The sequence below is a fragment of the Biomphalaria glabrata genome, chromosome 5 (assembly GCF_947242115.1).
Source record: "Biomphalaria glabrata chromosome 5, xgBioGlab47.1, whole genome shotgun sequence".
In the NCBI taxonomy this organism is placed as follows: Eukaryota; Metazoa; Mollusca; class Gastropoda; family Planorbidae; genus Biomphalaria; species Biomphalaria glabrata.
In genome coordinates this window covers 10,969,445-10,996,280 of record NC_074715.1, presented here as the reverse complement: position 1 = coordinate 10,996,280, position 26,836 = coordinate 10,969,445, and the positions used below count along the sequence as shown (strand labels likewise).

At 38.3% G+C, this 26,836-nt stretch overlaps 1 protein-coding gene across 3 annotated transcripts in view; it reads right to left on the bottom strand.

The window, feature by feature from the left end:
- Positions 1 to 12,062: 12,062 nt before the first annotated feature.
- Positions 12,063 to 26,836, bottom strand: part of LOC106063354 (doublesex and mab-3 related transcription factor 3, truncated-like) — a 37,656-nt gene continuing 22,882 nt past the window's right edge. For all 3 annotated transcript variants that reach the window (XM_013221691.2, XM_013221692.2, XM_056031263.1), the window contains exon 4: positions 12,063 to 13,844. In XM_013221691.2, coding sequence (XP_013077145.1) covers positions 12,787 to 13,844 — 1,058 coding nt within the window. In that variant the 3' untranslated portion in view covers positions 12,063 to 12,786. The remainder of the gene's footprint in view (positions 13,845 to 26,836) is intronic.

The window sequence follows — 26,836 nt, the reverse complement described above, 5'->3', positions numbered from 1 at the left end:
TGCACATTAGATTGGACTAGCTATTTGGAGAAGACAACTTGGCTCCATCCCTGACCTGCGGTCATCAACTATTTCAACTCATATCCCATCACTTTTTCGTGTGTGTGTAAAGTGGTTTTATTGGCGTACTTCTTCAGACCGTTCCTATTTTAAAAGGAAAGAAGAGTCCTCCTAGCACAGCGGTTCTCAACCTTTTAAGCTCGGCGACCCCTTTTTATAATCCCCACTCTTTCGCGACCCCCCACCAGCCGACACACACATACAGCAATAGAAGAGTAGGCAATAATAATCCATATTTTCGATGGTCTTAGGCGACCCCTGGCAAATGGTCAATCGACCCCCAAGGGGGTCGCGACCCACAGGTTGAGAACCCCTGTCCTAGCAGTTTCAAGTTCTACGTCGCGACGGCACTCTCCATCCATTGTTGGGACTCGCTCCGCTCCAGACAGTTTATGTTTGTCAACTTTTTGTTGTCACGGGCACCCCCCGACGACACACTCACCCTTCGTGGCTCGCTACAACATCGGAGAGTTACTCCTACTGTGGACACATTCTAAACGAGCCCCTGGCGAGGATTAAATCTAGCCCCGCCGCACCCATCCCTGCTTTATGTTACTATTATTAAAGATCAGTGGTTCTCAAACTTTTCGGACCCGAAGATACCTATATAGCCTATAGTCAAAATTCACCCACGGACAATTAAGTGAAAAACCTTCATAGATGCATATTGTATAAATTACAACTAAAATTAATCGACATTTGGTTGAAGGAGTGCTGGTTGAAACTATAAATTTTGTTTAAAAATAAAAGTTCAAAACAAAAATAATGACGTGAATGAGGTTGACCAGTTTTATAGTTGTATTCATGTCTCGCTCAATGTTTGTAAGTCAGTGGCGTAGCCAGGGTGGGGGAGGAGGGGGGGGGGAGGAATTTGAACATTTCCTCGGCCCCCACTTGAGGGAGGGGGACCCCAAAATGAGTTTTCGAATTATTTTTTTTTACATTAAATATTAAATATGATTGCCCCAGATACCAGGATGTTAGGGAAATTTTTTTTAGAGCGTACAACTTAAAAACACTATTCGACAATGTCGACCCAGGGAAGATACTGGGCTTTTGTCCGGGAGGTGGGGTTGACTACGAAGATCTGATTTGTGAAATTGTGACCCTATAATATTTACATAAGATTTTTACTAATTATTAAATGTTTACTACCTTTACTATTTTAACTGTGAATAGACCTTGCTTTTAATGATTTAAATATATGGAATTTAGCTCTTGTGAAGGAGAGTAATCATTGAAGGATTACGGGCACGACATGGCCTAAATTGTGCCGATGTGCCAAAAACTCAAAAGGTCAAGCACCCCGGCCCCAAATGATGGCAAATTCCTAGATACGCCACTGTTGTAAGAAGCACGAACACAAATTTTTAGTCAGTTTCTTTTTAGTCAGTTTTCTTTTATTTGCGATGAGTTTCATAACGGCTCAAACACTACGTTCCCCCCAGATACTTAAGACTGGAAAGCAGTCAACAACTTCCGTTTCAATAGAACGGCTATAAAGCAGGACGCAAAATTGAAATATATTATATTTTTTGTAACCAAATTTTTGGCACCCTTTTTAAAACATTGGTTAAAGTTCCTCGTTTTTGGATATTTTAATAAGCTGTTCCTGTTAATGTGGATTTATTTGTGATTGGGATTTGAGTTTGCCGACGCGCAAAAGGGTGCAATATCCAGATGGGAATATCCAAGTTTAATATATGTTTTCAAATCTTTGGCTTAGGCTGTCATAGATTAATTCGTAATAGTGATATTAAACAGTAGTGACGGTCGATTTGATTGTTATTCAAATTATCCGATCGGATAGACTGGCTTTCAGCCAAGAAGTTATTTTAATTGTATACAATTTTCATTTTTATGCGGACCTGTACGGTGGTCGCGCGAACCCCGAGATGTCCGTGGACCACAACTTGAGAACCACTGTTATAGATCAACTTTTTTTTATTTCCTTAAAAAAACAAAATAGGCGCAGAGGAGCCGCCAGCGACTTGATACTTAGACAAATGTATGCCAAGTCATTTAGTTCGTGTAAGACATTTTGTCTTTTTCTAGTAAAAAAGAGTTCTTTTAAAACTGTTCTTCTCTTGTCAACAAAGGCCATCCAGTAGGGCCAGTATCAAAGATCACATGACTGTATGTGATTCTACAGACCGGGTACAAGATTTAAACAGTGTTCGCTAAACACTTCTCTCTGTCCCCCCCCCGCCCCCCTTTGGCGTTATATGTTTCAGCTAAAGTCAACAAGGGGATAATGCGCCCTTCACAATGCGGCCCAGCGATCAGTGTTTGGTTTGTGTTGTAGTTTTAGTGTTATTGTGTTCAAAGCGATATCCAGAGTGTGTTTGCACATTATTTCCACGTTGGAGAAAAATAGAGTTGAAATGCCTGAAAGATGGTCTAATAACGATTCGTTGATAGTTATAAGTCATATTTATATAATCGGTTTGATTACATGTAGATTAATATTTCTTAAGTAGAGCCGGTTAACACATGCATAGTTTCTGATAAGGCTGACGATCAAGGGGCCTGAGTTCGAATCCCAACTTCGGCTTAAGACTTCTTTATTAAAGAAACCTAAAACTGTTATGGAATGCAGATACTTTCAGTAAAATAAAATTGGCCCCTGCATTTTGCATAATATTTAACATTTAATATAAAAAAAAAACTCATTTGGGCCCCTCCCCCTCAAGTGGGGGGCCGGAGGATTTTCAAATACCCCCTTCCACACCCTAGCCACGTCTCTGTAAAAATGCATATCTTCTCAATCAAAAGTAAAACAATAATTTTAAAAATGTACTGGTCGGCATCGGGATTTCTAACACAGGCCACAGTGTGAACTAATGCGCGCGCTGGACTATCTTTCGTTGTCGAAGGTTCCGGGTTCATACCCCTCTCGCTGTCGTCCTGCGGGAGGTTTGGACAGGAATATGCGAAACATGTAAACATTTTTAAAAACCTTGAAAAATGATTCAAACTATTTGAATGTTTAAATTATTTCATTATTTGAGCAATATGAATTATTTGAGTAATTAAAATAAACTAAATGATTTGAATGATTTAAGGAATTTGAAACATTAAAATTGTATTATTTAATAGAATTCTTTTTTTTCAATAAAAAAGTTAAAATATTTCTTTTTTAGCATGTCTCTTTAATGGCTTCTAGCCTTGCAGTTTTGTTGAGATTTTCCATAGGATTTTTTTTTTTAAAGGAAACCTCAGAATTTGCGCTATTCAATTTTAGCTTTGTCATCATAGAAATCCTTTTCTTTGCCTCTGATTTTGGGGCCTTCATGCCTCTTTTATGAAAGTATACGGAGTTATATTTCTATAGTACACAAGGCTCTTATTGAATTGAAATATATAAAAATGTATTCTGTGATTAAAGTGGTTGAGTTTATGTTGCATAGGTTTGTTTGTCTTTTCAGAATTCAATTTTAGCTTTGGCTCGTTTATAAAAGTATACAGTGATGTATATCTGTGCAACACATAAAACTTTTATTGAATTGAAATATATAAAAATGTTTTCTGTAATTAAAGTGGTTGAGTTTAGGTTGCATAGGTTTGTTTTTTAATTTCTTGTGTATAGCGCATTTGATTTTTTTTGTGGTGCTTATAACATGCTCGGTGCATTATGGTACAATCTTTTTTTTAGGAAATTTGGGGGAAGGAGTGTCTGGAAGATTGGGAATCAAATTGGAGCATGTCTTTCCACCCAGAAATAATGTCATTTATTAGGAGTAACAAAAAAAAAAAACTAAAACAAATTAATTCCACTAATCTTATTCATGGCAAACCAACACAGACTGAAAACGCAAAATACCTAGGTGTTATAATAAATGGAAAACTATTATGGAATCCCCATTTTCATGAAACTAAAAAAAATCAAACAAAGCATTAGGGTTTATTAAAGAAATTTCTATCAATCAAATAAGAACATAAAACTAAAATGTTATTTAACCTTGGTTAGGCCAATACTAGATCTAGAATATGCATCCTCTGTTTGGGACCCCTCAACTCAAGAAAACATTAAGAAACTGGAAAAAGACACAAAATAGAGCAGTGAGATTCATAACAAACGAATATTCATATTTGACTAGAGTAACACCTTTAGTAAAATCACTAAATTTAGAAAGCCTTCAGGACAGAAGGCTCAAAAGTAAAGTAGCAATCATACATAAAACACTGAAACATAATCTTCAAATACAAAAACAAAGTTTAATAAAATACTCTGAAAGACACAAAGATAAAGGCACATTCCTCGTCCCATATGCTAGGACAAATTTGTACAAATGCTCCTTCTTCCCTAGTGCTATTAGAGCATGGAATGGGTTGCCTGAGCTAGCCAGGAAAACCAGTGACTTTGCAGAATTTAAGTCATTGGTTAATATGCATGACTAAATGCATGACGCGTAGGACGTAATCATCATCTTTTGGAAGTAACATTTGTATTTTAAAAGATAAGATTGTTGCTCCATTTAGTACACAGCATTGTGAAAATATTCCATATGATAGCAGTTCTGCTTATTGAGGGTCTGAGCTCTTGAAATATCTTCTGACGCAAGTTGGTTAGAAACAGTAATGTAGTAGCGACCGTCATAATCTTTTAAGAAAATTGTACCGGGTATTTATGAGAGCGAAGCTGCCCAATCAACAGGTTCACGTGAATCGCACAGAAAGAAGTTCTATCTTGAAAACTTTTTAGAAAGCCTGCACTTAGTTAATTAGTGTGTGTGTAGGCCTATATTGTGTGTGTGTGTGTGTTTACTTTGTGATGTTTTGTGATAACGTCTACCTGTTGAAAGCAATATTGCTGGAAAAAAATCTGAGCCTATTCTTTTGAAGTCCCTTGACTGACATGTGTCCCGCTTTCACTCCCAAAATATCTGGTCACTTTATAACTTGGGATCAAGATAAATCATTCACCGTGAACTGGTTCAACCACTATTCGGTCACGACAATTGGCTCAGCTAACTATTGGTCAGTATATTAGCCATATGTTTCTATCTTTGAGCCAATTATCGGTGAGCCAATAGTCGGTGAGCCAATCGTGTAGGAAACTAAAATCAGATATTTGTTGTCTAAACCATAGATATATCTGTAAGGTATCTTAGGCGTAGTGGCTGAGTGATTGAACGCTTGGCTTCCGAACTGAGACTTCGCGGGTACGTGACCTCGACGAAGACCAGGTATTTTTAATTTCCGAATGTTTAGAACGCTCATGATTCCACCCAACTCTAAAAGGTACCTGACTTAAGTTTAGAAAGAAATGGCGGTTTGTCGATGTACTGGCCACGTGTCAACCTCGTTAACTGTAGGTCCTAGGAACTGATGGCCTTTACATTTTCTTCCCAATAGATCTCTAGGCCTGAAAGGGTACTTTATTATTATTTTTTAACGGCCCCCAAAAGGGGAAAAGACGCTATTAGTTTTGTGTGGAATGTCTGTCCGTCCGTCCGTCCGTTCCGTTTGGATCTCTTAAACTAGAAAAGATAGTAAAAATCCGACATCATAATATTTTAGACCATTCAAAGTTCTGATGTTCTTTCTGAAAATATTGAAACCTGACTTTTTACCTGCCTGGGTGGACCACTTCGGGGACCGATTTTGAGTTTGTGTTTCCACACAAACTGTCTTTGTAACCTTGTTTACTTGACAACAGAGATCTTTCGTTTGACATCCTTGACATTGTCTATTTATTTCAACATTTCGTATCTTTTCATTTATTTTTTTTTTTACCGTTTACTTCAGTTTCCGTTGTAGCGTCCCAAAACATATTTGATAAAAGCGCTAATATTTAAAATTAACTAGCATAATACTTTTGTAAATGGATTTATTAGAATTAAGATATTTAGTAGTAGATATGTAGTAGCTTTCAAGAGACTACTATATTTTTAGTAATGGCGAAACTGCCCTTCACATTGAAATATTATGGTGATTGTGGTATATATTTTAATAAACTTTATCTGTAAGAAAAAAGGTTTAAGATCTATGTGTTATTTAATTCAAATTTTTAAAAATATTTTTTGTTTAAAAACAGCAATAGCTATAAAACAGCAACCATTTTTAGCGGAGCCCGAAAGGGGAAAAGACAATATTAGTTTTGTGTGGAATGCCTGTCCGTCCACCCGTCCGTCCGTCCCGTTTAGATCTCTTAAACTAGAAAAGATTTTGAAAACCCGAGATCATGATCTTTTAGACCCTTTAAAGTTCTGATGCATCGCTACTTCTTCTTTTCTGAAAGGGAAAAAATTAATTTTTGAATCAACTATGCAAGTAGTTTTTTCATAAAATATACACCATTTTTACAACTATTCGTTATTAATAGTATCAAACACAGTATGCTATTTAGTAGAGGAGACAATTATATACAATATTTTTTAACACATTAATGCCAACGGTTTTAGATTTTTTCTCAAAAAGTTTTTTATACAAATGTGTTGTTAAGTTATGTAAGTTCTGCCATACCAACTACTACTTTACAAAAAAAAAGGTTATTGTTTTTTTTCAAAGCGAAAAATTCTATTTAATATACATACAAGTGGAACATAATTTAAAACAACAATTACAAGTAGTTATTCATATTATCGCGTGAATTGCAAATGTCTACAAATGTAACCAAACACATAACTAAGGATTCTTTTTACGAAATGTTTTTTTTTTTAAAAAGGCTTTAAATAAGAGATTGACCCTATATAAAACAATCAGATCACTAAGATAATCTTTATATGAAATCAATTAGGCCAGGTTCACATCTAACTTCACAATCACCTTCACCTATCCCATGGTTTGTTGGACCGATGGGACACCACACAAGATCTGTCAACCTTTTTTTCCATTCCTCTCTGTCATTTGCCTTTGATAGAATTTCATTCTGATATTCTTTCTGAAAATACTGAAACATGACTTTTACCTGACTGGGTGGACCACTTCGGGGACCGATTTTGAGTTTGTGTTTCAACACAAACTGTCTTTGTAACATTGATTAATTATATGGTATCTATGTATAAACCATTTTTCGTGATAACCCAGGTATAAAGAGCTTAGTTTACCGACTGGACTGAAGTTTTCAACCCTGGAAGTCTTCCTGATTGGGATGACCACCTGGTCGTTTGGTATGCGCTCTGGGCTGTCGTTTGAATGGTCTTGATGGTCCCTCGTTCGAACTCCGCCCGCCGCTATACGACGTCGTCTTGCTGGAGGTTCATGGCTTGAATGTAAACACCTAAATTTGTCATAAATAGTAAAGATTTGGAGATATTTTATTGTTCGCACTTTATTGACTTTTGTTGGTGGTAATGAAAGAGTTATGATGGCCATATGACACATGTGTTAGTTTTGGAATACTTACTAAAAACAACAAATTTTTTTTCATTTGAAGTAGCTCTCCTTATGTTGTCCTGTCATTGGACCTGTCATTTGCAAACTTCCTAAGAAGCCTTTTTTCTTTGACGTATATAACAAGCTGTGTTACTTTGTAGTGCGCTTTGCGACTTGGTCTTTCAGGTCTGGTGGCTAAGCGCTTGACTTCCAAACTGAGAAGTTCCTGGTTCGAATCTCAGTGAAGAATCTGATTTTTAGGACGCCCCTGGATATTATTATCCTGGCTGGTCGTTGTGCTGACCACATGAGACCATAGTTGACAGTCGGTCACATAAACAGCTGAGCTTTACGTCATCTGCCCTATAGATGTCGAGGTCTGAAAAGGGTACTTAACTTACTTTGTTACTTTATTTGCGTCTTATACATTGTCGATGAATTAATCTGCGACAGCGGCGTCCACCTCACATCTCAGAGTGAATGTAAATTTGATGTAATACTCTGAGACACTTTGATAGATTGCTCCCACTTGACTTAAAATTTGTCCAACCTAAATGGTCCCCCAAAAACCTCTTTCCTTGGCTCCCTTGACATAATGGTTCATTAGCATTTACCGTCACCGGCTCGTCCTTCTGTTTACTTCAGCCCGTATCCCATCCGCGCCCCTCTTTCCCCACCAGCGCCCCTTCGGAAAGCGACTTCCAATCAGCGGTCCACTTGAAAACAGACCCTGGCGCTGATCAATCGGCACACGGCTTGGCATAGCAAACATTGGCCATCCAAACGGCGGTCTCTCTCCACTGGATGGTGTTAGGATAGGCAGGGGTGCGGGGCCTTGCTTGTCACCCCCCCCCTTATCGTTGAATATTATATCTTATCGATTAAAGACGTTACTTTATAAGAAAAGATAAGTACGTCCTAGAATAGTACTACTCAAATAATGTCATCTATACAGCTTATAAGAATTGGGAATGTCCGACAATGGATAGTTTTACAAAGGCGTATCGTGGGAATGGGATCTCAAACTATTCTTCACTACCATGCACCCCTGTAACCCCTACCTCGTATGTCTCGTTAATCATCTAGTAATCACTAATAGAATCAAATTAAAATATCAACTGCTCTAAAAAGAGAGTACTTTCGATATTAACAACACCGGAAGCACCAATGCGAGCTGGAAAAAAATTGAAAAAAAAACAAACAAAAAACGACTCCTCTCCCTTTGTTGATTCAAACTCTGATCGTTCTCAACAGAATTTCACGATTTTGGTCTAAAAAAAAAATTTACAATCAAAGTACAAGGAAGCTGCGGGGGTGGGTGAGAATCATGCGCCGCAGGGGCGCCTCTTGTACTTCACATAAAGGTTTCGAATTTCCCATCATTCCATCTCAATTGGTTCGTACACTAATGTGGGAATGTAAAATGGGGGGGGGGGGGAGGAGGTCAAAGTGATTTTTTAAAATATCGGCGCCCGTAGCTTCACCATATCGATACCTCCAGGTTATGAATAGCGTTCGGCTTTTCACAAGCGTATTCGATTTCAAATAATGCATTAAGGCGACTTCAGCGATTGACGTTCTGGTGTGTACAGTTCACCTCAGGACTATTGAGAACAAAGAAGGTGGGGGAGAGGGGGTATCTTATTTATGGTTTACGAATTAAAAGAGAAAGTCAAGAGAGAGAAAGTGACAGAGAGAAAAAGTGACAGAGAGAGAAAGTGACAGAGAGAAAGTGACAGAGAGAGAAAGTGACACAGAGAGAGAAAGTGACAGAGAGAGAAAAAGTGACAGAGAGAGAAAGTGACAGAGAGAGAAAGTGACAGAGAGAGAAAGTGACACAAAGAGAGAAAGTGACAGAGAGAGAAAAAGTGACAGAGAGAGAAAGTGACAGAGAGAGAAAGTGACAGAGAGAGAGAGAAAGTGACAGAGTGAGAAAGAAAGTGACAGAGAGAGAAAGTGACAGAGAGAGAGAGAGAAAGTGACAGAGAGAGAAAGTGACAGAGAGAGAGAAAGTGACAGAGAGAGAAAGTGACAGAGAGAGAGAGAGAGAGAGAAAGTGACAGAGAGAGAGAGAAAGTGACAGAGAGAAAGTGACAGAGAGAGAAAGTGACAGAGAGAAAAAGTGACAGAGAGAGAAAGTGACACAGTGAGAAAGTGACAGAGAGAGAAAGTGACAGAGAGAGAGAAAGTGACAGAGAGAGAGAGAGAGAGAAAGAAGGGGAGCTAGAGAGACTGAAAAAGAGTGTGAGAGAGAGAGAGAAAGATTTTAAAAAGGAGAGCTTAAAAAAAAAAGGGGGGGGGAACTGAAAGGCAGTCTAAGTGAATGCATCCCGGCCCTCACTTATGTGACAGAGGGGTCCAAATGTTTACAAACCTCTCCTAAACATTTAGAATTTCAATATCTAAAGAGGCTACAAGGAGGGTAAGGGGCAAGGTAGGGAAGTTGAAAGGGAGACGTAGTTCCCATTGAAATCAAACATGACGTTTTAGTTCCACGGTCGGAATGGAGAGCTCTAGCTCGCTACCACTCAGTTACACTGACAGAAAATGACAAGATTTTTGTATTTTGAAAGAGGTCGACAAAGGTTGAGTGTGAGTGTGTGCGAGTGTGTGTGAGTGTGTTTCAAATAAGTATGACTGAAAAGTCAAGGAAAGAGTGACGTAAGAGGACCCCCCCCCCCCATTCCCTCTCACCTAATAGTGAAGGGGAACTCAGCATTTACATTGCACTGGTTACGTAGGACAGTTTTACTGGTTATGTACAAAAGTTTTACTGGTTATGTAGACCTGAGATGAACTCCTATTGAAAAATCAGAGCAGGAAGGACTCGATCCTCCCGTAGTGCTCTGGCAAGAAACTGGGCCGTTTTACTGGTTAGGTAGGACAGTTTTACTGGTTATGTAGAAATGTTTGACTGGTTATGTAATACAGTTTTACTGGTTATGTAGAAATGTTTTACTGGTTATGTAGAAAAGTTTTACTGGCTATGTAGAAATGTTTTACTGGTTATGTAGGATAGTTTTACTGGCTATGTAGAAAAGTTTTACTGGCTATTTAGAAATGTTTTACTGGTCATGTAGGACAGTTTTACTGGTTATGTAGAAAAGTTTTACTGGCTATGTAGAAATGTTTTACTGGTTATGTAGGATAGTTTTACTGGTTATGTAGAAATTAAATTCAGTTACAAATATTAAAATAAAATTCAATGTAAGTGTGTGTGTGTACAAGTGCTTGTTTGTTTGGTTTTATGTAAACTTACTGATTCATTAGCGCACAACAGTTTTGGGTCTGGATGCGAGACTTTTACTGGCATGATTATTGAACGAAAATAATTATAAACTTTTTTTAAAAAATCTTCTGGAAAATTTTCAAAAATGGAGTCACTGGTGTATCTGGTGTACAGAATGCCGAAGTATTGACAAGCTAAATCATTATTAGCCTCCCTCAGTGGCCTCCTTCAGTCGTAGAACGACAATGGTTCATCTCGAACCCGACAAAATAGCGCCGACAAAATAGCGCAGACAAAATAGCGCAGACAAAATAGCGCAGACAAAATAGCGCGAAATTTCCCGACTAAATAGCGCAAGACAAAATAGCGCGGACTTATATATGATGTGTATAAAAGTACCGGATTATTAGTAATTTAATGTCCTGGACAGCATTTTGTTGATGTCTCTATCTTTTTCAATATGAATAGATCTGAAAGTATACAGAGAACGAGGGTACTTTAAATTTTATATCATTCCCCTTTTTACCAAAGTTTAAAATGCATAACCTGCTAAAAATAAAATTTTGAAATGTGGTGACCCGTTCAAGGGGTAGTTATATAATGATGCGTGTCTTACAGTGTGTTATCATCATAGTGTATACAGTATATTTGTACATAATATTATCTCCGCTTCTAGGACTACTTGTTCTGACTGAATGCCTGCCACAGAACCTCTCACTCTATAAAGGACCTTTGAAGCAGCTAACGTCATGGAAACATTTTAGCTTATTATAATTTTTGCTTACTGTTTGCATATTTAGGTTTTAAGATATCTAAAGTGTTTCCTGCCAAATAACTGAAAAATAATAACAATAAAACAAAAAATATTGGCTCTATTCATATTTTACGATATCTAAAGTATTTCTTTCAAAATGACTGAAATATATTTTTTCTGCGCTATTTTGTCCGCGCTATGTTGTCGGGATACCCAATTTGGGAGAGACACTCCCGTCCACATGTATTGCAGGTCAAGGTGGCTCTCGCTTTGGTGGTAGAGGAGCCGGCCATTTTTCGTATGGGACTCTTTTCTTCCAGAGCTGAGGCTCATGTTTTCTCGCTGTCTATAGCTTTCTTGGCCACCGTCTCTCTCCAACTAGTGCGGTCTAGGGCTATGTCTTCCCAATGGTCAGTATCAATGTCCACTGATTTTGAATCCCGTTTTATAACATTACACACATTCATTTCTATACGCAATTTTTCGTTAGGTTCCATAACAGCGCCCCTACATTTTTTCATATCGTGCTCTCTTTATTTTTTCCTCACGTCTTGTAGCCTGTTCTTTTGAAATTACAAAACATAATTCAAAACATGTTTAAAAACCACAAAAATGTTACCTAGAGCAGATTATCGTGATTAACATATTTATAAACGTTACAGAGACAGAAAACTAAACAATTTTTGCATTTAACTGAGTATATATATAGTTTTAATACGCTATTTAGTAAGTACATATTTTTGAAAACATAAATCAAAATTGTACGCAGAGCACAATAATCTCAAACAAAATCTGTGGAAGATTAAAAAAAAAATCATTGTTTCGTTATATTTTTAGTTTTTGCAACTGCATTTTTTTAAATTCCGGAATTAGGGAAATCACAATTCATGCAGAAATATCAGGTCAGTCTTCTTCGTGATGTGAGTTTATTTAGTGTTATTTAGGCTGAAAAGCATAAACACGCGCGGCCACAAACAAACAAAGACATACACATTAGCTTAAAAACAAACACAAAATTAACTCTTTGGCTACAACGAGCCGCATTTTGTTCTTTGGCATTGAAAAATTAAAATTTCCTCATCCGGTGTTCCACTAGTTAAAGCAGATAATGTGCTAGTAAGCACTAAAATTTTTAAAAGTATTTCTTTTGAGATCTCATAAGTTTATGAATTACATTTAAATTCATAACATGTCCTTCTGATAAAATAAAAAGTCACTACTGCTTTGTAATGTATATTTTTTTCGACAAATTATTTGGCCATCTTTGTAGCATTGGCCAGGGAAGAGTTTAGTTTCAGAAGTGAGGTTGTAATGGTAGAGTTCTTTGGGGTAATCGTGAGATTATGCCAGTTAAGTCTGATCAGGAAAAGCCGTTTCCAAGCATATTAATATTTGGTCAGAAAAAGATCTTAAGAAGTGTCTCCTAGTCCAGAGGCTTTGCGTCGCGAGGTGAGCTTCCTTCATCCCAGGAATCGGAAATATGGTCAGAATCTGTCATGGCCGACTTATCACTGTTTTTGTCTGGGGTTCTCGTTCTTGGCGATGTTGACCCTCGGAAGTTCAAACGATAAGGGTGAAATGAAAAGGGCGACGTAAAGACTCCTGGGTAGGAGGGCGCCGATAGCCCGCCTCCGACCAAGCCCATGCCAAGACCCGCGTAAGCGAAAGGGTGAGTTGGCGGGAGAATGTCAGTGGGCCCGTGGCCTTGTGGGAAAAATGGGTTTCTGAAGGCGGCTTCTGCGGCCGGGTGGAAGTGAGGAAGGTGGCTTGTAAAGGCCGAGTGTAGAGCGGAGTTCGGGCCTGCAGAAAGGGGCGTGAACGCTGATTTCATGCCCCCGTACGGCACTTTGCTTGATCCGCCGCTGTGAGCCGCTGGTGGGGTGTGGGGCGGAAGGTGAGCGCTTGGCCTTAAACCGCTGAGGGGTGCACCCACATTGCTGTTGCCACCGTTGCTGCTGCCGATGAGAGAGTGGTGAAACAAAGTGTGACCGTTTGATAGTCCATTGAGGAAAGGGTTGGGTCTGGGTTCCTGCTTCTGGCTGGCTTGCATGGCCGCCTGCTGTTGGGCGGCCACGGTGTCCTGGGCAGACAGGAAGTGCTCGATAGCCTTGACCAAGTCTCCGTTGCAGCCTTGGAGTACAAGCTCCAGCACAGACTTCCTCTGCTGTGGGAATACCCTCTCTAGTATCTCCAGAGGTGTCAGCCGCCCCGGTCGGTACGCCGTTGGCCTCTGGTGGCCGCCGGAATCGTTGTTGTTGTCTTTACGGCCGTGGTGGTGATGGCTGGGGTGGTTTGGATGGCCATGGTGGGGTATCGACTTAGGTGCCGTCTGGGGCGATTCCGTCACCGTGTGCGTTGGAGGGCTGTTCGGTTTCTCCGTCAGCGGTGAACCCTCAGATCTGTGTGTCAGGGGCGATCCTGTCAATGGGGAGCCCCCTTCGTTGTCGCTACAGCTGTCCACTTCCAACTCAGTTTGTGAATCTAAAAAAAAAGAAATAAGAAACGAAACATAAAATATAGTATCAATATCCTAAAAAAACAAATAAAAACAAACAGTAAAACGCAACTATTGGGTCTTTTACACACAGAGACAAATTCATACATAGCAAGCTTTTTGGTGCATCCAGCGTATAGAATTTACGGGAAGTGTAGGTAAGCCAGGGGTTCTCAACCTGTGGATCGCGAGCCCCTTGGGGGTCGATTGACGATTTGCCAGGGGTCACCTAAGACCATCGAAAATATGGATTGTATTTGTTTACTCTTCTATTGCTGTATGTGAGTGTCGGGGGGAGGGGGTCGCCGCAGAGTGGGGGGTTGTAAAAAGGGGTCGCCTAGAATAAAAGGTTGAGAACCGCTGAGGTAAGCGATGTATTTTAGTAAATGGTTTAATTTTTTTTTCTCTTTTTAGAACTGTGAAATCAATTTCTGAGCAAATTATTATTTTTTTTTATAATTTAGTTGGCAACAGTAATTTTTCCTTATACTGATTCGGATCAATAAAGCTAGGTTTGCCTTTTCAACTCTTCAAACAATCTGGCGCTCTAAGGCATTATCTATACACAACAAGATACGAATCTATAATACAAACATTAAGTCTTTCCTTCTATGTGGTTCAGAAACTTGGAGAGTCACTAAAACAAATATGGAAAAGCTCCAGACTTTTGTTAACAGAAGCCTACGCCGGATATTAGGAATTAGGTGGCCAGAAAAGATAACTACTATCGATTTGTGTGAGAGAACAAGACAAATGCCCATAACCCAAGACATCACAAAACGAAAATGGAGCTGGATAGGACACACCCTGCGAAAACCAGCTACCAATGTTGCAAGGCAGGCACTTGACTGGAACCCACAAGGAAAGAGGAAAGTGGGCAGAATCAAGCAAACCTGGAAGAGGTCAGTCATCAGTGAAGCTGAGGGTACTGGAACGACATGGGAGCAAATGAAGAAAGCTGCTCAGAACCGAGTTTGGTGGAGAGGTGTGGTTGCGGCCCTATGCTCCCCTGGGAGAACACAGGATTAAGTAAGTCAGTAATCTTTCAATATGGCGTCCCGGATATTGTTTATTTCGTTACTTATCTCCCGATAATCTCGTTCTATAGCCTTACGTTTTTCTTCGTCTTCTGTATTCGATACCGAGTTTTTGTATTCACTCTTTCTTTCCGTAATTATTTACCACATTCTGGTGGAATCAATGCTGGTATCGTCAGTTAGGAGAGAAAGAGTTAAGTTCTCGGGATGTTTGTTTTCTTAAAGAGTTTAATAATATTAAAACGTCTATGATTAAAGCAAACTTATAGGATTTCCCCCCCCCCCCCCCCTATTATTACTAAATTTAGAAAACCTTCAGGACAGAAGACTCAAAAGTAAAGTAGCAATTAAACATAAAACACTGAACCATAATCTTCAAATACAAAAACAAAATTTAATAAAATACTCTGAAAGACACAAAGATAGAGGCATATTCCTCGTTCCATATGCTAGCACAAATTTGTACAAATGCTCCTTCTTCCTTAGCGCTATTAGAGCATGGAATGGGTTGCCTGAGCTAGCCAGGAAAACCAGTGACTTGGCAGAATTTAAGTCATTGGTTACTATGCATGACTGAATGGGACCTAATCATCTTCTTTTTTTTGAAGTAACGTCTGTATTATATAAGGTAAGAAGATAAGATATTATTATTATTATTATTATTATTATTATTAATTATTATTATTATGGAAGTGAATTAATTTTCATTCTCTTGCACTGCCAGGGTCAAGTATCGTTAAAGGGAAACAAAAATTCATTGAAGTCCCTTTTATCAGCGTCTACTGAGACATTTTTCTGTTGATGTGTCAAGTCTGTAACAGTGGTGCACTTTGACGGGGAATAAGGATCCTCTTAGGAAGGCTTAGGGCCTCGAACGTGTTTGCGTGGTCAGTTGTCACTTCCCCCTTGGGTGATGTCACAACAGGGTTTGGATATATTGTTATCTTAGATAACTTCTATAGTCGCCTAATCTCTAAGCTTAGGTTTTGATATTATTATTATTATTTTTATTATTATTATGTAAAAAAAGAACTAATATTCATTCTCTTGCGCTGCCAGGGTCGAGTTTCGTTAAAGGGAAACAAAATTCATTGTAATCAGTTTACACTGGGAAATTTTCTGGTGATGTGGCAGGTCTGCACCAGTACCGCACTATGCCAGGCGACGAGAATCTTCTTAGGAATGTTAAGGGCCTTGAAGGTATATGTGAGGTCATTTGCCATTATCCACTCGGTTGATATAACAATTGGGGCATATTGTTTTTTTTTTAGATAATAATAATAATTATTATTATTATTACTATCAGTATTATTATTATTTGATTTTGTAAAAGTGAAGTTACCCCGTAACCAGAAAAAGTTGATGGGGCACCCCTGCTGACTTTCACCTCAGGTGGGAGGCTGGGCTGTCGGTGTGTGGCGTAAGGAAAGGGTAGTACAGAGGCGTGGCGTCCACAAAATCCCGAAATTTTTATTTTAGTCTTCACTTCAGTGAAAGCTCGAGTTTCGTAATTATTCGAAATTCTAGCACTCCAACATCTGGTCACCGTGACCCCTGTCAAAGTAGATAGACTCTATAAATATTTTGTTTTCTCCCTAAACTGTTTCCAGAGGCAATGTTTACATTGATACAAAATGTACCGAGTTTGTCGGTTTGCAAACTGGTCAGTCCATTTGAAGGCTGTGCACTTTGTGTCACTTAGCGGAAACACCAGTAGACGTTACTCGACCAAGCCGTGCTTATAATGATTATGATAAACCCTCAAACCCCGAACCTGTGCCAGGACTATTAAGTCAATTACGTTCCGTTAGTTTGGTCTGCGCTTCCGTTTTCCCTCCCCTGCCCCCTCCTTCTCCGCCCCCCCCCCCCCGATGTCTACTAAGCGTGAATGCATCACCTGTTTTTGTGTGGTGAAAAGATACACACGATTGAACGTCTTCAACTAGGATACTACTCCACACCATGCTTTGGGTGGGGGGGGGTGGAGGGAGAAGGGTAGGGAAGTAGATGGGAGGGGTTGCTCCACCTCCGAACATGTTTTCTTGACAAGCCTGGTAGCTACTCACGTTTCCAATATAAAGAACCTAGAGGTGAGCGTGAGTCGCATGATAGCACAGATGTGATTTGCTTCCCCCCCCCCTTTATGCTGACCACCTACTTATCAATCAATCAATCAATCAATCTATCTATCTATCTATCTATCTACCCATCCATCCATCTATCCATCCATTCCTCTTACTCTCTCTCTCTCTATATATATATATATATATCCATCCATCCATCCATCAATCCATCCATCCATCCATCCATCTATCTATCTATCTATCTATCTATCTATCTATCTATCTATCTATCTATCTATCTATCTATCCATCCATCCATCCATCTATCTATCTATCTATCTATCTATCTATCTATCTATCTATCTATCTATCTATCTATCTATCTATCTATCCATCTATCTATCTATGTGATCTAAATATACAAAAGAACCACACCGCGTGATGAGTGCCGATCTAAGTGTTCGCATTTAACACATCAGTTGTCTTAAGTCCCTAAAAGAAGGTTATAGAAGGACAGCCTTTCATTAAAATATTACTTCTCTTATCATCCTAGCCTTGTAGGACCTTTTATTACTACCACATTGCTTATATTCAACTGGGGGGGGGGGGGTAGGAGGTGTAGCACCTGGGTAATAAGACCAGGTTGATCTCATTGGGCGGATGGTTTATAATGGCTCCCAGATAGAAGCAACCGGAACTAGATGACCAGCGTCCGATGGGGTATGTGGTTAGCGCCATTCCTTACGCCTTTCCCCTTCCCGCACACACATGCACGTCCTTCAAGTGTGATCGTATTTATTCCCTCCCCCTGGAGGTGAGTAAGATAAGTAATTCAAACATCGGATCTGATTTCCGCCTGAGCTACTTTTAGAGACTTAGTAGTCAGGGGTTCTCAACCTGTAGATCGCGACCCCCTTGGGGGTCGAATGACGATTTGTCAGGGGTCGCCTAAGACCATCAAAAATATGGGTTGTTTTTGTCTATTCTTCTATTGCTGTATGTGTGTGTGTGGAGGGGGGGGGGCGCGGCAGAGTGGGGGATTGTAAAAAGGGTCGCCGGGCTTAAAATGTTGAGAACCGCTGTGGTAGATGAACGTGTGGACTTGTTCAAGACGTTGGAACACTGCCGGCGAAATAGCCGCAAGGAACTAAAAATAAAGCTTAAATATAGTAGCAAGGGAAGTAATAGCTGTCATCAGAAAGTAATGAAAGAAAATCTGGAAATATTAAGGCCATAGGCAATAAATTACTTGTATTTAAAAAGTAAACAATGTTTAAACCTGTCACGCGGACCAATTCAATGCTCGGCGGGCATTCATGCAGATCCTTATAGAAATAATTATAAAAGAGTAAGTGGGAAAAGGAAAATAAAGGTTAAGAGCACAGGAAGAAATAATATTAAGAAATCTTCAGAAGTCGGCGGAAAGATTAGATTATCCACATTTACCAATTATAATAAAATTCTATTTCATAAGCGAAAACTAAAAAATTAAGAAGAGGCATATTAAAAAAAAAAAAAAACTGATTCATTAACAAAGGAACACATCTTACAAATAGAGATCTCTGGAGGATCAAGGAGATATTGACCTTCCATAGAAGAGTTGTTCTATTGATACGCTAGAAATTGTGACATTTTTAAACAAATGTAGGACATATATTTCTAACCGAACATGAACTTGTGACTAGGGGCATTTTGAAGTTTAGGTTCCAGGAGAAAGGATTCAATGTCTGTAAAAGATCATTAATTAGATTTTTTGCGATCCTTTCGTGACTTGTGTTATTGCAATCATGCACAAATCTTATCAAGCTTACAGTAGGAATGTTTTGACTGGGCAGGCCAGTTCCCCCTTCTGACCTTGTGATCTACAGGGCAGATGATGTAAAGGTCATCTACTTTCCGGCCAACGGATAACGAGGGTGTCATGTGGCCTGCACAACCGCCAACTGCTTTTCCCTTTTCCCAACTAATGTCAGGTCCCCACTAGAGTTGGGAGGACCCGGAGGCGCACAAAGATCCCGAAATTAAAATATCAGGCTTCACCAGGAATCGAGCCCGGGATTCCCAGTTCGGAAGCCAAGCGCTTTACCGCTCAGCCAACCCGCAGTTCAGATTTCCATGTAAATCTAAATGTTTGTCAAAAGATTTAAAGGGAGAAAATTATTATTTTTTTTTCGGTTCCAAGAAAATATAGACGCATTTTAGTTCATTACACAATTACACAACTGCAATTATTTTATTAAAATAGAAAATTTAAGCAGCACTTAAAGTGATGTCAGAAGTGGGCCAGTGCATTGCCACAGTAACTTCGTGGACAACCAGCCATTTAGGAGACAACATAATCTTCTCATAGACCATTACGTTTTATGTTAATATTAGTAATGCTAACATCAACGAAATAATTGGACCAATAAATCACATCACTAAATTTCTGAATAAAATAATTAAATCAATACTATCTTCTAGTAGTCTAGTAGACAGTATTATTATTTATTATGACGAAAAGTGCTTTTTAAAAAGATTTGAATGACATCAGTTAATTTCAGTCATTGGGAAGACTACACTTCCCATAGTCAACTCTCTTCAATAGTCTCGTTTTTTCACCCCCCCCCCCACCCCTTTCTGACACTCTGGCATCGTCTCTGCTCTTGAGCTGAGTGAATAAAGAAGGTGTGAAGGCAACACTAAGTCCCTCTCACCTGATCCGATGTCAAAGGTCAATCCCTTTCACCTGACACAATGACCAGTATAGACCCGGGGTGTCTAAATCTAAATACATTGGCAAGATGTTGATCTAGACCACACCGTATTGTTGACACAATCTAACATTCTGGGGGGGGGGGGGGGGGGGGGAAATCCTAACGTTGCTGAGGATCTGATCCAAAATAGCCCAGAGAAAGATCAAGATGGTGGCTAGCAAACGTAACAGGGCAAACTAAGGATTTGTTTGTTTTAATGAATGAAAACATTTGCAGATGAATAACTCCCCTATGCTTTAATTATATAAATAAATGTAGTGATTTAATGTAGTGAGTTAATGCAGTATTTAATGTCGTAATTTAAGGTTGTAATTTAATTTAGTAATTTAAGGTTGTAATTCAATTTAGTAATTTAAGGTTGTAATTTAATTTAGTAATTTAATGCCGTAATTTAATTTAGTAATGTGAAGCCGAAGTTCAATTTCTTAATTTAAGGTCGTAATTTAATTTAGTAATTTAAGGTCGTAATTTAAGGAAATGTCTGCTTTAGAATTTTTTAAAAATATTATTATTTTGACCTTAAAACTAAACATTGAAACATTAATACTACTTAAAAAATTAAAAGTATTTTATAACAAACAGCGGATCTATTACCATACAAAGTTTCTTCTTTATTTTGGAATAATTAACAATTAATATTTGTATTTTTGCTTTAAAATGACCATTAATAATAATCTATAAAACAAAGCCAGTCAATGTTTTAGATCTCTAATGTTTTGGTTACATTCAATAAGGCCAGTTGGTCAATGAATAGTTAGTTCATCCATTCACATGTAGGTTATGGTGTACGAGTATTGAAAAGGTACTCAACCCAACTAATACTTCCATGATTTTTTTTGATTTTTTTTTTTTGAAGAGCAGACTCAATGACACTACATTTGTGCTTCTTTTGTCTTTTCAACTTTACAATGCAGTTGATGGAAACGAGAACGAATAATAAAAAACTATTTTCAACGGTAATAAAAACTTTAAAAAAAAAAAAAACGAGAATAGTCAGAAAAATTAAAAGTTATCGAAAAACAATAGAAATTAAAGATATATTTAAAAGTATTTAAATAATGCGATCACACAAAAAATATATAGAGAGAGACAGATGTATACATGAGGCTAAAATAAAATAACAATATAATGGCTGCCTGGTCGTGCGGTTTGCGCGCTGGAATGTCGTTCAGATTTATCGATGGTCCAGGGTTCAAACCCTTCCCGCTCCCATCCCCCGTCGTCCTGCGGGAGGTTTGGACTAGGAAGTAAATATCTTCAACTCTGAAGGAACATCCGAAACATGTAAAACATTAAAACATTAACAATAATACAACAGGTAATTTAGTAACACGGAAATAAAATTGAAACTATTCAAATCTATAAACACACATTAAAGTTTATCTTAAACTTACGTTAATTAGCTTAACTGTTATTGTTATTATTGTTTCACTTAGTTTTCTAACGATGCTCGAGTCAGATTTGATTAAAATTAACAAATTCCTTTTATGTCCATTTTCTTAGACTATTCCATCAGAACTGATTTTGTTTCTTTTTTTAGTTTACGACATTGAACTGGAAGTGGGCCATGAATCAAAGAAAGCATTGCCTTGTCAACAAAGTAATTAGTTGTATTTTTCATTTGTTATTATTCTAGAAATAAAAAATCACCCTTTGTGTCAGGATTTTGTGATTTTACCATCACATAAGAGATGCAAGACACCGATAGAAAAGACAGACATAGAAAACTCTTTTGTTCCCCATGCAATCAAATCACTAAATAAGAACAATCTGGTATAAACTTTGTCACATGTAAATTATGAGTGTGTCTGGTGTGAATGTACACTTTGGTTTTTATAGTTTTAGTGTTTTGTTGTGTAATGCACAAACTGTAAGACAAATTTCCTGATTTAACTGTATGGAATTCAGCTTTTGTAAAGGAGAGTGATCCTTGAGGGATTATGGGCACGACATGGCCTAAATTGTGCCGATGTGCCAAAAACTCAAAACTCAAACTCAAACTCAAATTTCCTTACGGACAATACAGATTATTATTTTTATTATTATTATTATTATTATTATTATTATTATTATTTATAAATAATTAATAGTTATAATAATAACATGAATTGCTATTATCAATTATCAATTTGACCCCGACCTCTACCCCTCCTCTCAGGCTGAAAACCTAAGCCTTCTGCAATGGAAAGTTTTTGTGTTTTTTTTTTTTCATGCACGTGACCCATTCTGATAATGGATTACATTAAGTGTCGAAAGTGAAGAACTCACACATAAGATTCTCTGATTTGGGAGGGGGGTGGGTAAGGGGGGGGGGCTGGGGAGTTAGGGAGGATAAAAATGGGAGTCGCTTTTATGTTTCCAGGCAATTTGCCCCGAAGGATGATATCAATAGATGCTAAAGAGATCCTCATGCTACACGCACGCGCGCGCGCACACACGCATGGCGCATTTAGACACAGATATTTACATACTTTCATATCCACACACCCCAAACACGTGGAGGCGACGACATTTCTCGATTTCACGTTTAAAAATCATTGTTTTGAGGTTTCTGCATAAAAAAAAAAAGGTGAATAAAAAAAAAATGGAGGTGGAAGAGGGGGAGGGGAGATTACGGATCGTTCACCTACCGCAAAGCGTTCGTACGCCGCATCTTGATAGAAACAAGGAAGGGCTCACGATATTTGGGCTCTCGCCACATTTGTTCTCTTCCCGCCACAAGATCTGGCCCTCGAGATGGTACCAATTTCGGAGACATATCTCCCGGACCCTTTGTACTGGGGAAAAAAATATAATCAGATCGTCATTTTTATATCCACATTCCGCGCTCGTGCTTTGACGATACGTTTCAGGAGGGGGACCAAACGGAGCTAGGTGTGTCGCACGTGCAGAGCACACGGGGTTAGTTTTTTTTTTCTTATTTTACGTGTGTGGCTGGGGGCCGGATTTCTTCTCGGGGTAATATCTCGCCTCTCTTTAGCGGATCGGAATACCCTCTAAGAGAAGTTGAGTGATACTGTGGCATACCGGGCATTCTGGGATGAAATGGTCTATTACGAGTTCCCAGGCAAGACTTAACCAATCAAAGCGAGATGGTGAGAGGCAGTAGTGGGTGGCATTGCTAACTCTTGGGTTAAGTTAAATACTCTCTCTTTCTCTCTCTCTTTCAACTTAGCTAACGGCAAGCTTGACATTCTAACAATCTATTCATTGTTATATCAACGTCCGATAAGGTTCTGGCTGTTCATCAGAGCCCATACGGTGACCTTTAGTGTTACATATATATGCTATCTACATTTTGTTCATGTACGAAACACATGGAATATCATAGGTGGCAAAGTGGAAGAGTAGTAGTCTGTCGTAGAGACGACCACGGTTTAATTCCTCGACTCAATCTTGGTCTAATTGGGCACTATTTTTTTTATTAAACTTGGAACAACAATACTTGAATTCGAAGCAGCTTTAACGAAGATCTATTAATTATTCGTTTAAAGGCGTTGGTCTTTAGGTTGGTATCACACTACCATATCAAACGGATAAACAGTTCCTTTTAGACTATTAGGTATTGAAATAACTCGAAATGTATTCATACGCACAACACTTATCAAATAAGAAAAAAAGAAAGTAGTCACTGGAGATTTCTTACAAGCCTTTCCTTCATATGCCATTGCTTACAGTACAAAGCGATTGAATTCACGGGGGGGGGGGGGGGGGGGAGGTAGAGTTTAATGGACAGGGCATGAAGGCCGTTACGATGTCAAGTTTAAACTTTATAAAGTACGACGGCGAGGACGTTACATCAGGATCTCTCTTAGAACGTCAAATGACACTTTACATCAGGACCTCTCATAGAACGTCAAATGACACTTTACATCAGGACCTCTCATAGAACGTCAAATGACACTTTACATCAGGACCTCTCATAGAACGTCAAATGACACTTTACATCAGGACCTCTCTTAGAACGTCGAATGAGACGTTAGGTAAAGACGTCAAAAAATGCTGGTTGATATATATAATATAAGTCATTAGATCAGCACCTCTATTCGGAAGTCAAATAAGACGTAACACCAGGACCTCCATTAGGAAGTCAAATAAGACGTTACACCAGGACCTCCATTAGGAAGTCAAATAAGACGTTACACCAGGACCTTCATTAGGAAGTCAAATAAGACGTTACACCAGGACCTCCATTAGGAAGTCAAATAAGACGTTACACCAGGACCACTCTTAGGACGCCAAACGAGACGTCACATCAGAACCTCTATTATGACGTCAAATGAGACTTTATGTAAAGACGTCAAAAATGTTGGTTGATGCGGCTCTTTACAAAAAAGGTACAATAAGGCGTTAAGTAAAAAGCAAGATTTGACACCATACAAAAAAAAGTAGCATAAAACGTCAAGTAAAATTAAATAAAATGTCCAGCTAAAAAAAAAAAGAAGAAAACGTCACATAAATTGTATGTTTCGACGTTATAAAAAGCATAAAGCGCAACTTTCTTTTAAAAAAAATATGACGAGACGTAAGATAAGACTGAGAAACTTGGTGCAAGACGTCATATTTGAAGACTGATAGGACGTCATAAAAAAAAGAGGGTAATACGTCAAACAATAATACTAAAGTTGACAGACGTCAAAAAAAAAGATGTTATGTAGTTAAAAGTAAAGAGATAAAGACGTTACATGGGACTTAAAGGAAGACGTTAACTAGAAACTAATTAGTTTGACAGGGACGTTAAGGAAAATGTTGGACAACACTTCAGGTAGGACGTTATGTAAGACGTCAAGTTCGAAGCGCTAAAAGACATCACAGAAATGGTAACCCCCCCCCCCCCCCCCCCCGCATTCCCAATTAAAACAGTTTTGATAATGACGTAATAATCACATGCCTGCTGATCATGAAAGACAAGCATTGAAAGTTGAAAGTATACATGAAGGTCTCCACAAAAAGAGAACATTATATTCTAAGGTAGCTTTCTTAAGAGAGATAACTTTTAGCATGTGGTAACAAGTTTGCCTTTGTTACATATTGAAAAGGATTACAAGTTCTTCGTTAACCCGAAAGAAATATATTTCATAGTGAACATCAATAATAACAATAAGTAAAAAGGTTTTTCTATTTTTGAAAAAAAAAAAATTCTCAGAAGTAAATTTTTTATATCTATTTGAATTAAAAAACGCGCCTAATTTAAGTTTATTTATAATGTTCACTAATATACAGAATACGCATAGTCAGTATTGCATAACTGTAGCAGATTTTGAAATAATTTTTTTTTTTTTTACAAAAGATGGATATCATTCGTGCAGTAGAATTATATCAATCAGTTAGTTTTTTTAAAAAAAAAAGGGGAGAGAACCCCCCCCCCCTCTTCCAAAAAAAAAAATTAAAGGCAAAAAGCCCAAGGATCCCTAGGATCCAATAGCTAGACAACTGATGTCAAAAGCTGAGGTATCCTAGACAAATACAGTAGAATTCTATGGCTTTATATTATGTACTAGACAGTGCTAGCCACGAATGCATAGATCCACTGGTTAGAAGACCATTGTTTTTTCATTCTGATGAAATGTCAAAACGTTATTTCCAGTCTCTAGTGATCATGAATCGTCCATGAAGCACCTTGGTGGTAATTGGCGATGAATTTAACTTATTTGTTGATTTAGATCTAGCTACAGGAATGTTTGTAGTGTATTGCCCCGTGGTGTTGATTAAATATTTAGAAAATTATTGTGTTCTAATTATTGCCCACTTAGTGTGCTGATTAACTATGTAGAAAATCATTGCCCACTTAGTGTTGATTAGGTATTTAGCAACAAACGATTGCCCATTTAGGTTTGATTAACTATTTAAAAAATCATTGCCCACTTAGTGTTGATTAATTATTTAGAAAATCATTGCCCACTTAGTGTTGATTAAGTATTTAGCAAATTATTGCCCATTTAGGTTTGATTAACTATTTAAAAAATCATTGTCCACTTAGTGTTGATTAACTATTTAAAAAATCATTGTCCACTTAGTGTTGATTAACCCTGAACTATTTCTTGTACTGTGATCACTGCTCATTAACAGCACGGCTCAAGACTAAGATAGCTGCTAATGTCAAGCGATCGATTCGTTGCGTTTGATTACCTGATCAAACACAATGAAATCGATCAATCATTTTTTTCTGCCGAGAGTTAGTTAATCATGGAGACTTATTGTTTTAGGTTTTTGAAACTCCTTTTTTTATTGTTCTAATTAACATATTAATTATTTTGCTCTGTTTTTAAAACTTCTAAATCACCAATAAAAATCTATTCACTTTTCATAATAAAAGACAAAAATTTAAATTGTACAGAACGCGAGTGTAAACAGGACAAACTAGAAGGAATAAGGCGGTGGTCCCCAATGTGCTCGACTTTCGACCTCTCCTTTAGCACGAGCGTATCGAGACTCGAGCCATAGATATAACGAATGAAACAAATTCACATTTTATTTGATCCCTCCTAGACAGAACAATGGTTCATACAATTCGATTGGCGGGAAAAATCTCTGGTTCAAGAAATTCAAGAGTCTTCGAATCATTTCATACAACAATCCCTAACAATTTATTTAAAAAAAAATATATTCATATTTTTTTGTCATAAAAAAGAGATTGGCCAATATGGAGATCGAACCCAAGATATTCACGTTAAAAGCGCGACGCTCTGTCAACTCAGCTTACCACCAAATTCAAGCTTGAAATAAATTATTAATTTTTTGTACCTGAGGTTTCAGCAAATCTCTTTCGAACACGTTCCACCTTTTAACTGTTGGCTATAAAGAAACTGCTAGTTAAAAGACCTGGTAGGAACTGAAAAACCTGGTAGGCTGACCTTCATCAAAGCAGAATTCTTGTGGAAACAATCGCTAGAGGACGCGATTAGGCTAACTAAGTGTCCAAGGGAGTGCAAAAACTTTCACATTTCACAGAGCGGAGTTGCAAGAGAGCTTCCACGATCTTGCAAAAATCCAGGCGCTTTTCCTCAAGGCGAGTCCTGCACGCTTAGTTTGGTAAAATGTTGTAAAATGTTTTACATGTTTCGGATGTTCCTTCAGAGTTGAAGATAATTACTTCCTAGTCCAAACCTCCCGCAGGACGACG